Genomic DNA, 18,882 nt, shown 5'->3' on the forward strand with positions numbered 1-18,882 from the left:
AAATATGTTTTTTTTAAGTTTAAATAAATTTTAAAATTAGTTTTTTCAAATTTTATATTAATTTAGTTATTTATTTTTAAAAATGTATGTATTTAATTTTTTTACTAAATTTTATTAAATTATTTAATATTTTAAACATATTTTATCATGTTCCTGACGTTTTGGTTTTGCCAAACTTTTGTATCGGTTAAAATAATATTTAATAGAAAAAGGTTGGTCATCTCGTCCATCTGCTTGATTAATTTGTTTTATAGTCCTATATATAAGGAAAAGAGAAAGCCCCCTGTGCTTCTTCATTAGCAAACGCAAGTTCTTTGTGCAGTCCCTACCCCAAAAGAAAGGTAGTTCTCATTCCAACACAACAATACTGAACACAAAACAGTAGCAGAACCCACCTGGCAAACACAACACACATACACACTCTCAGTGCAGGTTTTCATTTCCATTACATCTCATTAACATTCTTACTGTACCATTCATTGGATCTGACTCAAACCGAACACGTTCCCCGGCATTGGATCCGTTCCACGATCCGACCCATTTTCCCTTCGGGTTGGTTGATCCAAATGGGAATGCTCCACAAGCCATGACCCCAGCCGTGGAGGAGGACCACCACGACCCTTCCCTTTTCCACGACTCCAACGACCGTTTGCTCTCTTCATGCTCCTGCTCCACGTCCGCCTCCGACGACGACGCTCCCACTCCCCAAAACGACACTCATGCCCTCCCTCAATTCCCCTTCCCCACCATGTGCAAGTACGATGCCTGGATCTCCGAACCCTCCTCCCTCTCCGAGCGCCGCTCCCGCCTCCTCCGACAGTTCGGTCTCCCCACCCCGCCTCCCCCCGCCGCAACCATCCCCCGATCAGCTTCCTCTCACCAATGCACCGACACTTCCACCGCCGCCGCCACTATTCCCCGATCGAAATCCGACAATACCGCGGATCGCGGCACCAAGCATAGCAAGTCCTCCGTTGTTCCCATTCGCTACAATGACAACGGTTTTCTCGTGAATAATAATATTAATATTAATTGTAGTGTTAGTGGTAGTCATTCTGTGAATAATAGGATTTGTGTGGGTGTATCTGAGGAGGGTGGAAATGGGGAGGGGAATGTGGTGGATGAAGTGGAGCAAGCGTGTACGATTAGGGATTTGGACAATGGGAAGGAGTTTGTGGTGAAGCGGGATGGGGTGTGGAATGAGGTGAAGGAGGTGGGGACTGGAAGGCGTTTGACTGTGGAGGAGTTTGAGATGACGGTGGGGCACTCTCCGATTGTTCAGGAGCTAATGAGGAGGCAGAGTGCGGAGGAAGTTGGCGATGGGGACGGCGTGGATGGGGAAGGTGATGGTGGGAGTGCTGGTGGTGTTGATGATGAAGGGGATGGTGGCAAAGTGAGGAGAAAAGGTGGGTGGTTTAAGTTCATGAGTTTGAAGAGTGTTGTGGTGGGTCAGAAGGAGAGAAGGAGTGGTGATGAGAGGGATACGTCTTCGTCAGAGAAAGGGGGTGGCCGGAGGTCAAGCTCTGCCACGGACGATAGCCAGGATGGTGGTAGTGGTTTGGTTCAGGGGGGTGAGAGAGTGAGGGTTAGACAGTATGGGAAGTCTTGTAAGGAGGTTACAGGGCTTTATAAGAGCCAGAAGATTCAGGCTCATGATGGATCCATTTGGAGCATTAAGTTTAGTTTGGATGGGAAGTACCTTGCTAGTGCCGGTGAAGATTGTGTGATTCATGTTTGGCGGGTTGTGGAGTCTGAGAGGAAGGGCGAGTTACTAGTGGAGAAACCGGACGATGGGATTTTGAACATGTTGTTTGTTGTTAACGGGTCGCCGGAGCCTTCTTCTCCTGGCATGGAGAATAATTTGGAGAAGAAGAGAAGGGGGAGGTTGTCTGTCAGCAGAAAATCGTTGAGCGTAGACCAGTTAGTAGTGCCGGAAACTGTGTTTGCTCTCACTGAAAAATCGGTTTGCACCTTTAAGGGTCATCTCCATGACGTGCTTGACCTTTCTTGGTCCAAGTCTCAGGTTAGCTTCTATAAAAGGATTAGATGTTATTCTTTAATTCTACTTTTGTCTTGTATGCCTGAATATACATGTAACGTTCATTTTATTTACATTCATTCGTACACCCATATGCATTAAAATTGTTATTAGTTTTTCTGCTTTGTCCTGTTAACAGATAAAATCATTTAAGAGGAACAGCTGGACTTTTCTACCGCTACGTAAAATTATTGAGCTTGGATTGAGAAATTGATTTAGTGCTAACCAAACAAGCACCGATTGAGGCTCTTGTGAGAGAAAGTGGATATAATGAAACAGTTAGATTAAATGGGCAGAAAACCAAAACATCAGAAAGCACCAAGAAGATACTCAATTATACCGAAAATTTGATTATTATGTATGGAACCCATTAGTCTATTGATTTATTTTAGCTGGCCTTGCCTAGTGGGATAAGACTTGGTTCATATTTTATTGTCCATTTTTAATTAGCAGAATAGGCATCAAATGTGAGTTCTGAATTGTATCAGAGTATAATATTTATATTTATAAGTTTATGTATTGAAATGTTTATTTTTTATGGAATATGCTGTTAAGGGAACACAAATTGTTACTATAAGTTCGAAGACTATTTTTGTTGATTTATTTTTTTGGTTAGAACTTTTTGGAATTATTTGTACACTACAACAGCGTTTTTTTTTTTTTTTTTTTTTTTCAATTTCATCTCTGTTTTGAGGTTACTTACTGTAGTTGTAATCATAAACTCAAAATATTGAAATATGAAATCTAGGAACAAGTAGATAAAGTTCTGTTTCTTAGGGAAGATTTCTGGAGTTATTTCCTTACTCCCTGTCAAATTGATTACAATTTATTTGAATTTAAGGTAGTAGATCAACTAATATTTATTTTCTGAGGTTGCATTGTCATCTAGGTTGGAAATGCATTTGCTGATTAATAGTTTAAAGTGTGGCGACTTGTAATGAAATGGCTGATCACACGTGTTATGTATTTCTTTATAATGGTAGCTATTGGTGATATTTTTGGGTTGTTTCTATGTCCAATTTTCCTAGAAATTACTTTAATGGAATAAATCTAGAGAGATAGTGGCTGTAAGGTAAAGGGAATTTAACTTCACTGCCTATCGAACAGAGATAACATGTTCAGGTCAATAAGTTTTTTAAGGTGCTGATATGTTGGGAGGTAACCTAGTTGTGCTTAAAAAGTTATTTCAGAATTAAAAAAAAAAATATTTTCTCTCAAGATCCTTGCATAATATTCACTAGAATTTAAAAATCCCTATAAGCATTTATGGATATATAAAGTTGTTCCGAACTTAAGTCCACTAAGATAGTATTGTTAGGGTCAATTACTATGTTGAAGGTATTGTTTGCTTTGGATATGAATTTAAAAAACCTTTTATTTTCCCTTGACATCTTTGCATAAATTCCCCTTAATTTTAAAATGCCTATAAGCATTTATGGATATATGAAGTTGTTTCGAACTCCAGTCCACTAAGATATAGTATCACCAAGATCAATTATTGCATCTAAGGTATTGTCCATTTTGGAGTTTGGTAGCTTTGTCATGGTTTTGTCCTTCAAAAACACCTTGGTGAATTCAGAGAGGAAGGTGTACATAAAAACCCTTGGGCCTCGACTCCTAAGATATGAGACTTTTTAGTTTACCAAAACACAGGTCCCCCAATCGAGAGTTAAGGAATAGGAGTGTTCACTTTTCAACGTCTTTTTGGTCCACATAGATGATGCCAATGTTCCAAACTCAGAAGTAATCCATTCTAAAAGATTTCAAATTATTGATTAATAAAATGTTCTAAATATATTATTAGGAAATATAAAAAGGTTAAACCTTTTCTAATTTTATATAAATATTTTTAAACTATTTTTGTTACGAAGATTTTTTTTAATCAGTTTGCTTATTTGCTAAAATGTACCCATGTTGTAGTAATGGGATTTTGGTTTAAGAGCACCATTCAGGGTGAAAATGTAAAGAATGAATTTTAGTCATATATTATTACAAGCTAGGAAGATGTCAATGAAGAACTTAAATTGGGCGAGGAGGATATGTTTACTTAGTAAGAGAGTTTCTTGATTATCATCTTATATTTGATCTTTACAATTCAAATATTCGTCATGACAATGTGCAGTTTGTACGTTTTCTTAAATGTTTTTTCTGTTTGATCAGCACTTGCTCTCATCTTCAATGGACAAAACTGTGCGCCTGTGGCATTTGTCTAGCAAGTCTTGTCTGAAAGTTTTTGCACACAGTGACTATGGTGCGCACACTCCTCTATTACATCTGCTCTCATTACTTTTTTGTATTCTGAATAGATTTTATGGATTAGAATGATTTGGAATATGCATTTGTGATATAAGCTTCTTCTATTTCTTTTCCTACTAAAAATTGAAGACAAGTTCTGACAATACACTCTTAGACATGCATTTTTCAACAGGTGGATTATTGGTTGAAATTTATCGTGACTTGTGAAATAATAGTGAAAGTCATCAAATAAGAGATTAGACTCTTCATTGTATGATTTTTAATAAATGCTAGCTATTACTGAAAAATGAGACCAGTCAATTTATGAATTTTAATAACAGTATAAAGTGTGTTGGAAATAATGCATTTCAGAGTGTGTTGTTAGTGTTCCTCAATTTTTAATTGGATTCACTGTATAATCCAATTATACACTTAGTCATCCGTTGGTTTGCGTAACCACTTTAATGGACAGTAGCATGATTTTATCAAAATTGACTGTTGCTGTATATAGAACTGATTGTACAAAATTTTATTCTTTTCACATATCAGTTGCCACTTAAATTTAGCAATAATAAAACATTCTTGTACTCCTCCCACCCTTCCCACACCGTTTCTTCTCCTTGCTAATTATACCTTTGCTTCAATTTGTTATCTGTCTGGCACAGTAACTTGCATCCAGTTTAATCCTGCTGATGATAGATACTTCATTAGTGGATCTTTGGATGCCAAGGTTCGTATTTGGAGCATACCTGATAGACAAGTTGTTGATTGGACTGATATACATGAGATGGTCACTGCTGCTTGCTATACGCCAGATGGTCAGGTTAGTTCTACATTTATATGCATTGTTTTATCTACATGAAAAAAATTGATATTTTAGTCGGAATTCAATGATATTTTCTGCTCAAAGCAGGGTGCACTAGTTGGTACTTACAAGGGAAGCTGTCATTCATATAATACATCTGGTATCATCTGTGTTCTCTTTAACCACATATAAATTTATCCATTCTGATGATTGCAGGCCACTGATTATTGCTATCATTGTCATTTTTTTCCATTTCATTCAGAAAATAAGTTGCAACCGAAAAGTCAGATAAATTTGCAGAATAGGAGAAAGAGATCAAACCACAAGAAAATTACTGGCTTCCAGGTATAATGACTACTGGTCTGTATTAATTTTTCCTAAAATTTAAAGGTTAAAATGGAAAAAAGAATAAAGGCAAATAATTGAAGGCTTAACAACAATTATAAATGTTCTTTGGTTGGTAATAATACTCGTGCTTGATTTCGTACTGATTTTTATGAACAGTTTCTGCCAGGAAGTTCTTCAGAAGTCCTCATCACTTCTTCTGATTCTCGGATTCGACTAGTTGATGGCGTTGATCTAGTTCACAAGTTTAAAGGTAGGTGAAATGAGTTCTATATCAAGTGACTTTTATTGGATCTCTTCGTGAATTATATTTAATCTTCGTGCTATGTATTCAAACATTGCTTGGTACCTGATGAAAATTTTTACTGCAGCCAATGGCAAAATTATTACTGAAATTGTTTACATGATAGAATAAGGAAACCTCCAACTTAATAGATGCATTAGAGGGAGGCTAAGAGAATTAAAATGTGTAATCGATTTAGTGTTACCGATATCAGATAATAGAACATATCGAGGTCCTAAAAAATCCTTTATGAAATTATAACGGAATTACAACGGAATTACGATATATGCATACATATATTTTAAAAGAATAATACAGAAATACAATTGTAATGCAAAAACAATGAAAGAGATAACCGTAACTAATAATAATATTATGTTTAGAAATTCAAATAAAAATAGCATCAAATCATAACACCAAAAATTTCAAGTTCAAAACTTTAATAAGGTTTTTCCCATGTGCTACTGGCCCTGCGCAATAGTGTTTTCTCCTGCGCTGCTGTCCCTGCACACTAGTCATTTCTTGTCTTGCGCTGCTGCCCCTGCAAGCTAGTGTTTTCATCTCCTGCACCGCACCATGGGCGTTGTGGCTCTCTGCCTTTCGGACCATCTCCGGTCCGTGCCAGCTAACCATGATGCAAAATGTGGCCACCATGGGTTGCCATGACAAACTTGCATCACCACCACCATATTGTGGCAGCAAGCTTCAAAACCGCCACCAACTTTTGCCATGATGCTGCCACAACAGATTTTCAATAACACTTAATTGATTGTTTTGAGAGTCGTTGGTTAGTTATAGGAGAAGTTTGTTTGTAGACATGAAGAAAAAGAGAATAGTTTTGAACTTGGGAGTGTTTAGAACTATTATTGAATTTGAGATGTACTTTCATATCAATAAAGACCTTCTTGTTTCTTAATTGCTTGTTTCAATCATAGTTTAACCAATTGGTGTTAGAGTTCCAATGTAGGAGCTCTGTAGGTGGTGCATGTGCTTAAAGAGAAAGAACATATGGTGGGAAGTGTTGAAAATATGGAGAAAATTGTGGAGAACCAATCAGCCACAACAAGAAGATTTTTCATAGCAAGAATTGTGCATAATGAGGTTAGAATTGATGCTGGAAAAGTTGTTGGAGTTGCGAGTAAAACACTTCCTAGAAAATACAGGATGAAATGAATCCACCAATTGAAACGGAATCAACTAATTATGAGGTGATACAATGAAGTATTTTGGTGGGAGCCTTAAAGGGTGGAAATTTTACATTTTGATGTTTCAGGGAGATGATGCTTTTGGGTGGGCGGTGAAGCTCGAATTTTACTTTATTTTATGTGTGATTGCATTTGTTGGGAAGATGGAGGCATTAGTGGGTGATGCATTTGGGTGGTGCAGCGGTGGGAATATTGCCACCGAAATCTCGAGATGGGAAGATTTCAAGTTGGCATTAGAGGTTAGATTTTACTATGTGTCTGAGTAAATTTTTAGTGTTATTAGCATTGAAGCAAGATAATTTTTGGTGCTTGAAGATGCTACTAAATTTAAAAAATATGTTGATTTTGTTCAAGGCTTGTTGGAACTACAATTGATGACTATTTTGATTGGACACTAAACAAAGTAAGTAGAATTGAGGTAAGGAATTGTGTAGCGAATAATAGGAATGTGGGGTTTAAGGAGGAAGAAACAGTGATAGAGATATTGTAGGGTAGTTGTTTTGATAGATTGTTGGGCTACTCAAGCAAGGTGGTGGAAAAACTATGATTATATTTGATAACCTCCACATTATTTTTGTGGAAGTGGTAGACATTATTTTTTATGGTGTTTTGAAATTTAGCAAGATTTTTATCTTTTTGAATTGGGAGGACCAAATGTTGTACTGGAGTTAAAGTTGTTGGATAGGTTAGCAGATGTTAAACAAAATTTTGAGGAATTAACAATGAAGATACACATTGGAGAGTAGGAAAGGGTGTTGAGACGAAATCTTGGATTGATTAAGTCAACCGCTTCCCTTTGATTAAGTCAAGGATCATTTCAAGATCAAGGTAATAATTCATCGCAAAGTGCAATGTTGTGGAAAAGATATAGAATATATAAGCTATTCTAGGCGAAATCAACACTATGTTGAAATGATATGTGGAGGTTTTTCAATTACCCCAAGTTATACCCCCAAGCTAATTTTGAGGAATTAGCAATGAAGATGCACATTGGAGGGTAAGAAAGGGTGGTGAGCGGAAATCTTGGATTGATTAAGTTAGCCACTTTCCTCTAAGTAAGTCAAGGTTCATTTCAAAATCAAGGTCAGGGATTCAATGCAAAGTGGACAAGATAGAGAATACATAAGCTATTCCAGACGAAATCAACACTATGCTCAAAGTAGTGTTATCAAATTTCTGAATGCTTAATATATAATGTCCAAATTTGGGCCACGCCACTAAAATTATTTAACTTAAACCCTATTACATAGAACTCCCTCCTCTCTTGTCCCTTTAAATGCTAGTGCCGCAACATCTTATTCTTTTACTTGTTACTACTGTAGTAAAACATTGTTTAAAACCTCTCCTCTCTTCTTCTTTTCACTTTTCACTTTTCACTTTTGCATGAGAATTATATGTAGTGGTATTATATTTCTTCTGACCGTAATATTTCCGCTAAAACCTATTATGGTTTTCGTTATAACTTTATAAAGGATTTTTGTGTCGTCAATATTTTTCGTTATTCGATATCGATAACATTGGTTCAAAGGATTTGCGGAGGTTTTTGAATTACCCCAAGGTTTACCACCTCATAGGCAAAAAGACTATTGTGCTTATAGCTAAAGCCAATATTCCTAATTAGACTATAAATTTCTTCATGACAAAAAGGAAGAAATTGAGAAATTAGTGGGTGAGGTGCTTGAAGGTGCTTCTGAGGCTAAGTGTTAGTCCTTTCAAGTAGGATGGGAATTTTGCATGGATTATAAGGCTTTCGATGAAATAATTGTACAGGATGATTTTCCAAATGACATTATAGATTAGGTTTTGGAAGAAATAAGCAAAGTTATATTTGTTAAACATGATTTGAAGGTGACTTACCATCAAATTTGTTTGAGGTATGAGGACACACGAGGGCAACTATGAATTCATTGTTATGCATTCAGATTGATTGATGTCGCATCTACTTTTTAGTTCATTATTAACAAGGTTTATAGACCGTACTTAGGACATTTTGCTCATCTTTTGTAGAAATAGTTACTGCACCTAGGCAATCATTTTAAGTTATGGGTTGAGTGTTGGATAACCACTGCACTTAGTTATAGCTTTTGATGATTAATCTTCCTCTTGTGTCTCCTTTTCATATCTATAAATGAGGAATATGAGAAAGGTCTCTTAAGCCCTCAAAATATATTTTCTCTGTTTAATTTAAGTTGGTATGAGAGCCATTATTTAAAAAGCCTATCGTAGCGAGATTTTTTGGACATTCTGTTCCACCCGCTATTGGACTGCTATCTGACTACCCATTTCTAGTCTCACGCACGAGATGTATATACCTCAACGTGAGAAGGGTGTGTTAGAGGTCCCACATCGACTAGAGACAAGGTAAATTCATAATATATAAGTAGGGTGCAAATCTTACCTTACAAGTTGGTTTTGTGGGGTTGAGTTAGGCTTATGTTCACTTTCTAACATGATATGAGAGCTGGTCGATCCCGCTCTGGTTTCTATGTCATCTTGTCCGCCTATGTTAGTCACCGCTATTTGCGGCTATCCACCACTAATCACCGCTGTCTGTGGCTGTCCAACTCGGTTTATCACTATCTAGAGCTACCCACTGTTTTCTTTAACAGTCCAATGCTGTCAACCACGGTTATCTGCTGATCCGCTGCTGTCCCCCACCGTCCACCGCAGTCTGCCATCGCAGCTCCGTTCAATAACAACTGGATTTGGATTGCCTTTCTGAACGACGGCCAAACCCGCAAGTGTCGGAGGCCAACTCCCGTCCACGCGTCGCCACGCACCGCCTCGCACTCAACCTATGTTCATCACAGCTCAGAGCGTGACGTCCAAGCGCCGCCTTCCGCTCATCAGAACTTCTTCGCGTCGTTGGTACCAGTCTTGTTGGACCTTGCTAGCTTCGTTTTGACCCTCCAAGTTCCGTTCCAACGTGGTTCAAAGTCACTTATTGTGAAAATCACCCTAGGGGTTTGTTTTCTCTAGCTGTTTTCACACTTTCTTGTTGGTTTCTTGTTGTTTTCGTCAAATAATGGCCACTAGAAATCCTATTTCATTCTTTGGAAGTCCCTTCATTACTACCGAGAAACTAAATAGCCAAAATTATCTATCTTGGTTTGCTGTCGTCGAAATGTGGTTTCTTGGTCAAGGACATCATGACCACTTTGAGAATGATGAAATCAATGTATCCTCTATAAAAGTAGAACAGTGGAAACAAGCAGATTTTCAGCTATGTGCTCTGTTGTGGTAGTCGGTGGAACTGAGACTTTTGATGTTCCTTAGGGCCTTCAAAACATGTCACACCTTTTGGAGGAGGGCTCAAAACATTTATGCCAATGATATCCAATGCCTCTATGATTCAGCAAACAAGCTAGCATCTCTAAAAATGACCAATCATGATATGATCTCCGTCATGAATGAAGCCCAATCAGCTGTGGAAGAACTGCAGATGTTCTCGGAAGTCGACTGTTTAGATGAAATGTAGAAGAACCTTGACAAGTACTATATGGTGATGATCCTTCGTGCTATAATCCAGACTTGAATCATATCAAAGATCAACTTCTAACCTCTCATGAGGTCCCTTCCATAGACACCTTGATCACACGCATGGTTTGTGTCCCAACACCTCAAACTCACTAAGCTCTTGCTCCAGTGGAATCCTTTGTCATGGTCGCCACTCAGGAAGAGGAGGACGTGGAACTAGAGGAGGCAAACATGGAGGTCACGGGTCCTTAGTGAACATATCGTAAAAGGATGTTTCACACCTAGGAAAACTATTACTCCTTACATGGTTTTCCCTCCAACATAGCCAATGTCTCTTGGACTGAAACTACTGAATCCAAGTTCATTGAGGACGAGTATCAGGAGTATCTACGGCTCAAGTCCAACAGCTTGGCTCAGTCATCTCAAGCTCCACGTACATCTATAGTTTGTATCTCACAATCCATGGAAGGTCACAATTCATGGGTAATTGATTCAGGTTTGCTTCTAACCACATATCTAGAAATACCTCCTTGTTCTCAACCATTTCATTTCAAGAAAAACCTCATTTTGTAACCCTTGCAAATGGTTCTAAAACTTTCTCAAAGGAAGTCGGTCAAGCTATCCTGTCTCCATCCCTAAATCTAAAATTTCTCCTTTTTGTCCCTAATTGTCCCTTCAATTTAATTTCCTTAAGCAAGCTAACCAAAACATTAAATTGTTCAGTAACCTTCGATAACAAATCTTGTTATACAGGAGCATGGTTCGGGGAAACAGATTGGAAAAGGATATGAAGCCGGAGGATTATGCCATTTTGGATGTCGTCCACAAGTGTCATATGTTGCAGCTCCCAGTCCTAAAATGTTACATGATCGGTATCCAGACCTCATCTGTCCAAATTTAAAAAAGTGTATCCAGACCTTAGAATGTGAGTCATGTCAATGTCAACTAGGCAAACATGTTAGATATACCTTTCCTAAATGGTCTCAATCAAAGTATAATTCTAGTTTTTATATCATCCATTCTAATATCTGGGGACCTAGTCATGTCTCATCTTTTGGTTTTAGGTATTTTATTACTTTCATTGATGAATATTCGAGATGTACTTAGGTTTATCTTTTGAAAGATCGTTTTGAATTGTTATCCATTTTACATCTTTTTTAAATAGAATCAAAAATCAATTCGGTCAAGTAATCAAAATCTTAAGTGAGAATGCTAAAGAGTACTTCTCAGCTACTTTTTCTACCGTTTTGAGTTCACGTGGTATCTTGCATCAATCTACTTGTCCTCATACACCATAGCAAAATGGTATAGCAGAAAGGAAAAATAGATGCTAAAATGGTATAGCAGAAAGGAAAAATAGATGCTTGGTTGAAACTGTTTGTACCCTTTTGCTTAGCGCCCATATTCCAATCCATCAATGGGAGATATCATCTTAACTGCATGTTTTCTTATTAATCGGATGCCTTCCTCCATTCTCTATCATAAGGTCCCTTTCTCCATTATGTTTCCAGATAATCCTCTCTTTCACATTTCTCCTTACATTTTTGGTTGTGTATGTTTTTGTTCATGACATGTCTCTAAGGTTAGACACGCTTTCTGCTCACGCTCTTAAATGTGTCTTCTTGGGCTGTTCATGACTTTAAAAAGGGTATCGATGATACTCTCCTGAAACCAAGAAATACTATATGTTTGCCAATGTTACATTCTTTGAATAGACCCTTACTTCTCTCCATCTGTTCAAGATGTTCATGTCATACAATAAGTCCTCCTTATTCTAGTGGTTGAGTACAATATTTCCAGTGTCTCTGTCAATCCAAGTTTTGATCAAAGTCCTCCTAAGCCATCATCTCAACATATTGATCCCGTCCAACACAGGACCTAGACAGATAGTCCAGTTTTCCAAAAACATGGTGAATCCCCTGCTTTAGATTCTTCTCCCTCGTCTCTTGATACCACGACTCTTGGTGAAGGTGATTCAAGCTGACCCATTGCTATCAGGAAAGGTACTCGTTCCACTTGAAACCCACATCCCATTTATAATTTCTTAGCTATCACATATTGTCGCCTTCCTATTGTTGCCTTTTATCCTCAGTGTCTTCTGTTGTTATTCCCAAAATTGTGAATGAAGTACTTTATCATTATGGATGGCGATAGGCCATGATTGTTGAGATGCATGCTCTTGAACATAGTCATACTTGCGAGCTCGTGCCCCTCCCACCGAGCAAGAAGGTTGTAGGTTGCCTATGGGTGTATGCAGTTGAAGTTGGCCCTGATGGTCGATTAGTTGCAAACAGGTATACTCAGGTTTATGGCCTTGATTATTGTAACACTTTCTCCCTTGTGGCCGAGATGACTAGTATTTGTCTCTTCTTTGTAATGGCAGCAATTCGTCACTAGTCGCTTCATCAATTGGGGATATCAAAAATACCTTCCTTCATGGTGATCTTGAGGAGGAAGTTTACATGGAGCAATCTCTTGGGTTTGTTGCTTAGGAGGAGTTTGGTATGGTGTGCAAATTGCATCGCTCTTTATATGGCCTCAAACAATTACCACATGCTTGGTTTGGAAAATTCAGCTCAATTGTTCAAAGATTTGGATTAAGACGTAATGAGACAGGTCACTCAGTCTTTTACTCATATACCTCTCTTAGGAAATGTATCTATCAAATAGTATATGTTGATGATATAGTCATTACAGGAAATGATACTATTGGAATATCTCAATTAAAGGAGCACTTGTGTAGGCATTTTCAAACCAAGGATTTGGGAAGCCTCAAATACTTCTTGGGCATTTAAGTAGCTCAGTCTAAAGATGGAGTTGTAATCTCTCAAAGGAAGTATGCTCTTGATATACTATAAGAAACTGGTATGATTGATTGTAAACCAGTAAATAGTCCTATGGACCCAAAAAATAAAAAATTAACAACTGAAGAAGGTGAATTATTCTCCGACCTTGAAAGATACAAGAGGCTGGTTGGAAAACTAATTTATCTCACTATTACAAGTCCTGATCTATCTTTTGTAGTTGGAATGGTTAGTCTGTTTATGGAGTCTCCATGTGTTGGCCATTGGAATTCTATCATTCGCATTCTAAGGTACCTAAAAAAGGCGCCCAGGCAAGGGTTGTTATATGAAAATAGAGGAAGCGTTCATGTCTCTAGATATTGTGATGCAAATTAGGCAGGATCTCCTATTGACAAATGATCTACTACTGGATAATGTGTGTTCCTTGAGGAAACATTATTTCATGGAAAAGTAAGAAGTAGAGTGTAATGACCCGAAGTTGAAGAGCCATGACATCATTAACATGTGAACTTATATTGGTGAAACAATTTCTTCAATAAATTAATTTATGTGACATCCAGACTATGAAGATGTATTGCAATAATCAAGTTGCTCTCCACATTGCATCAAATCCAGTATTTCACAAGAGAGTTAAACATATAGAAATAGACTACCATTTTGTTCGTAAAAAGTTGTTGGCAAAAGAAATATGTAATGAGTTTGTTGGATCAAATGACCAACTCGTGGATATGTTGACCAAGTTACTAAGGAGACCTCGGATTTAGTTTATTTGTTCCAAGCTTGGTACATACAATTTGTATGCTCCAACTTGAGGGGGAGTGTAGATATAGTTACTGCACCTAGGCAATCATTATATCTAAGTTAGGGATTGAGTGTTGGATAACCCCTGCACCTAGTTATAGCTTTTGATGATTAATCTTCCTCTTATATCTTATTTTCATATCTATAAATATGAGGAACATGAGAAGGGTCTCTTAAGCCCTCAAAATATATTTTCTCTTTTCTACGATATTTATGGGGGATCTTATTTAGCATATGTAATTTGATTAAGATTTGTAAATATGATTTGAAGGTCCATTACAAAAAGTGTAGCTTTTGCTAGTCCCAAATGTTATACTGAGGGCATATTACTTAAACAAAAGTGGTGGTAGTTGACCCAAGAAAAATAGAGGTTATGACATTATGGCCTACACCACAAGATGTGAAGAGTTCAAGGATTGTGGAATTAATGAGTTACATACAAATCAATAACAACTATGGCAACATAGATAGTAGTTTAAGTCACATTTGATGAGTTAAAATCTGCCATGGTCTCATTACATATATTGGTTATTCAAAAATTTTGCTAGCAATTTGTTGTTAAAACCGATGTTGTCAAACTGGAGGATGGTACAATTATTTGAAGGGTTTAAAGAGATCATAACTCTACTAGTAAGAATTGTGAGTATACGCAAAATTATTTATAATCTTGTGCATGCATTAAAAATAATATGGACAATGATGAAATCAGCGACCAACAACAATTAAGGTAGTGTCGAAGATGTTGATGCGGTGTTGGAGATGGTGATGCGATGGTCTTGATTCTTGTGATGGTTGGCAACAGTGAAGCAAGCATTGGGGCTACAATGTCAATGCTGCAGTGGCTAACCACATCGATGCTAATGTGTATCGGTGATGGTGAGAGCACCACCAAAAGTTGTTTGGTTGTGTTCTCAAGAGGTGATGGTTAATAACCGAGTATTTTCATTTTTATTTTTTTCAGAACATCCACTCCTGCCTAAGGTGTAGTTGGTATAATTGGTGACCACAGATCACAAGGTTGCTTACTAGGGATGTTTATTGTCAGTTGATCTATGTAGGATTTGATACTCTCCTCTAGCTTGTTGATTGAACATGAACAATCTTCTTTGAAGCTTTAGTTGATTAAGTAGTGTTTTAGCACTATATGAAATGGTCTCTCTCTATTCTTCTTGAGATGTATCATATAGGCTTTAAAGAAAGTAGCCAATGTAAAAACTCTTGTGGGCCATTGAGTAGTTTCACCTCTTTTGAACACTTTCCTTTGGAAAACGATATTTTAACTCCTTCATTTTGACTCCCGCTACACTCCTTGACGTGGATTTCTAATTTCCTTTTATTTTTTATTTGCAAAAATGAGAGTGGCAAGAAAGAGAGAGAAAAAGTGAATGATAGAGAAAGTTGGAAGTGTGAGAGAAAGATGGTTTTGGAAAAAAACACTTCGAGAGCATTCTCCAACGACAAGCTCTTCTTCCTTCCAAACGCTCCATCCCTCCATGCGAAAGCCAACGCCTTTCTTCCGTTTACTTCTCACAAAATTTAGGGTTTCTTTTCTTCCAAAAATGCCACACATATTTCCCTAATTACCCTCTTTTCCCCCTTTTTGTACTTAAATTCAATTTCATGACATGGATAGCGGTGGTTCTACTCTAGCGACACCGATTTCGAACGCCAACACTCCACCGCCATTTATGAGCAAGATTTACGAATACCCTTTGTAAACCAATAACCTGATGTTGTCTGTGGTAAGCCACTGAACATGTAAAACAATTTCAGTGAATTAAACACCTCACTAAGGTATATGGAAGCTAAATTGAACATGATGAATTCTAGTGTTGGATAATTACTCCATAACTCCCACATGACAAACATCATAACTCTAGAACTATTATGATGGAAGTTATCGACCATGTGGGTCATGTTGGAGTTGTCGACCAATTATCCCACAACAAATTTCATTATGTTGAATATAACTTCCATATTCCTTAATAAGGTGTTTTAATTAAATAAAATTGGTTTACATGTTGAGTGTCATACCACATACTGTTATTGTGTGCAAAAAGTATTGCGCAAGTCAACATTAGTATATTAATGATCATCCGTTGATAGTTCCAGAGTCATGATGTCTGTCATGTGGGAGTTATGGACTAATTATCCAACACCAAATTGCATCATGTTCAATATAGCTCTCGTATATCTTAGTAAGGTGTTTTAATTTACTAGGGTTGGTTTACATGTTGAGTGCCTTAGCATAGACCACAAATGGTTACTGTATGCAAAAACTAACACTCAGGTCAACACTTAATATATTTGTGGTCAACAGTTAATAGTTACAGAGTTATGATGTCTGTCATTTGGGAGTTATGGACTAATTATCCAACACCAAATTTCATCATGTGCCATATAGCTTCCATATACCTTAATGAGTTTTAGGTCACTGAAACTAGTTTACATGTTGAGTGTCTTACCATAAACTGTTATTGTGTTCAAAAAGTATTGCTTAGGTCAACACTTAGTATATCAATGGTCATCTGTTAATAGTTCCAAAGTTATGATGTCTGTCATGTGGGAGTTATGGTACAATTATCCAACACCAAATTTCATCATGTTCAATATAGCTTCCATTTACCTTAGTGAGGTATTTTAATTCACTGAAACTGGTTTACATGTTGAGTGGCTTACCACAGACAACAACATAGTGTTACTGGTTTACAAAGGGTATTCGTAAATCTTGCTTAGAAATAGCGGTGGAGTGTTGCCGTTCGGAATCGGCGCAGTCGGAGCGGCCCACCGCTATCCATTTCGCGAAATTGAATTTAAGTACAAAATGGGGGAAAAGAGGGTAATTAGGGAAATATGTGTGGCATTGTCGGAAGAAAAGAAACCCTGAATTTTTTTAGAATAAAGGCGTGGGCTTTCGCAAGAGGGATGGAGCATTTGGAAGGAAGAAGAGCTTGTCATTGGAGAATATTGTGGGAGTGTTTTTTCCAAAACTGTCTTTCTCTCACACTTTCTACTTTTTTTATCAGTCACTTTTTCCCTCCCTTTCTTGCCACTCTCATTTTTGCAAATAAAAGGAAATTAGATATCCACATCAGGGAGTATAGCAAGAGTCAAAATGAGGGAGTTAAAATATCGTTTTCCTTTTGCCTTGATATTGTTAAATGCACTCCATACAACATAAATGTTCTTCTTGGGAAGTGTGCATTTCCTTTATTTGTCTAATATATAGTGTCAAACGAAGTAGACTGTTCTTCCAGTTTTGACAATGTTTAGCATCTGAGATTGAATAAGCATTCTCTTCATTCCACCTTGAGGACAATTCTCAGTTGAAGAGTGGGGTTTTAATAGAATACGGTGACCTCCTATTAATACATGTATCAGAGAAAGAATAAGAAAAATAACAAATGTGTAATTGATTGTTTTCAGTAATTAGTTAGAGCTGAGACTATTTATAGGAGAAATTGGTTAGTAGAGAGGGAGAAAAGGAATTAGTTTTGATTTTGGGAGGGTCCAGGTTCCTTGACATGCCCGGAGTAATTCGGTTGAGAACTGTTTGAGTATGCGGTGTACTTTTTAATATCAATAAAGGAGTTCTGGTTTTTTATGCCTTTTTTATTCGATCCCGGTTTTATCAGTACATATGTATGTCTGCAATAAGTGACTTCAATATCAGGCTAACTCAAAATAATACAAACAAACACTTGTTTTGGAATGAAATCTTTTTGGTAGTTTAGTAGGTTTCCATGTATTTATTTGAATAATGAGAAAATAATTGTTAGTTGTAATTCTTCTATTGAATGTAAGATCTTCCAAATATTTCTTCCCATTTCACAGGAAAATGATACAACTTTTTTTCCAGGATTTCGGAATGCAAATAGCCAAATTTCTGCCTTCCTCACAGCAAATGGTAAATATGTTGTCTCAGCAAGCGAGGATTCTCATGTATACATATGGAGAAATGAAGCTGATTGTAGACCTAGCAGGGGTAAATGTGTCACCGTGACAAGCACATATGAACATTTTCACTGTAAAGATGTGTCAGTGGCCATTCCTTGGCCAGGTATGGATGACTCATGGGAGATGCATGATCCGTACTTTGGAGAAGAACCTGAGCTTGATGATACTAGGGATGAGGAGGTCTCATCAGCCAATCATCCTCCTACCCCTGTAGAGGAAACTTTTGCTTATCTGGGTTCACAATTTGCTTCGGGTTGCAATAACAGTCCACTTCATGGAACCATTGCAAGTGCAACAGATAGTTATTTTCTTGATAGAATTTCTGCGACGTTGCCTGAGGAAAAACTTTTAACCACAAGGGACCCGAGCCCTCAGGCAAGTGTGGATTTATCTTATGGAGTAAATCATAATATGTCAGCATGGGGTATGGTGATTGTAACTGCTGGCCTCCAGGGGGAAATTAAAATTTTCCAAAATTTTGGATTGCCTCTTGGTATATAAGAGATTAGCCAAAATTCATGTCTATGAGCATGGAAGAGTTCAAGTTATCAACTCAGAAGAAAAAAAGAAGGGTGGGCTTGTTGTAGTGTTGTGATGTCGAATTTCACATTCTCCTTTAGTTAGAACTGTACAGAAGAGGTGTTGGGTGAGATAGCATAAGATAAGATCCATTTGTTTCTTGTTCTATTAAATATTGCATGATATATGTTGCCATTTCAGTCAAGCATTTTGGGGGACAGAAAAGAGAAAAATGGGGTAAAAGTCATTGAACAAAAGAGAAAAGAAAAAGGTTCACCTGGAATTTGGAAACCGGTGGATTTATTGTAATGGGAAAATGTAGAGATTAACGACCTTGGGAAAAGCTTGTGGAATTACATATGATGATTCTTTTACATTTGTTAATATTAATCTTATTATGTAATTTTTGTTCA

At 37.3% G+C, this 18,882-nt stretch overlaps 1 protein-coding gene across 2 annotated transcripts; it reads left to right on the plus strand.

Moving 5' to 3' along the window:
- Positions 1–280: 280 nt before the first annotated feature.
- On the plus strand, positions 281–18,882 carry LOC114169669 (uncharacterized). 2 transcript variants are annotated; one of them, XM_028054920.2, is made up of 7 exons: positions 281–2,023; positions 4,199–4,289; positions 4,939–5,096; positions 5,184–5,238; positions 5,341–5,423; positions 5,583–5,676; positions 17,853–18,882. In XM_028054920.2, the coding sequence occupies exons 1-7, from the start codon at positions 587–589 to the stop codon at positions 18,449–18,451; spliced, it is 2,517 nt and encodes an 838-aa protein (XP_027910721.1). In that variant the 5' UTR covers positions 281–586; the 3' UTR covers positions 18,452–18,882. The 2 variants fall into 2 exon arrangements, with proteins under 2 accessions (XP_027910721.1, XP_027910722.1); XM_028054921.2 differs by having other exon boundaries at positions 282–2,023; positions 5,187–5,238.

Source organism: Vigna unguiculata, chromosome 11, assembly GCF_037176805.1.
Source record: "Vigna unguiculata cultivar grain cowpea cultivar isolate G323 ecotype 2 chromosome 11, ASM3717680v1, whole genome shotgun sequence".
NCBI classification, from domain to species: Eukaryota; Viridiplantae; Streptophyta; class Magnoliopsida; order Fabales; family Fabaceae; genus Vigna; species Vigna unguiculata.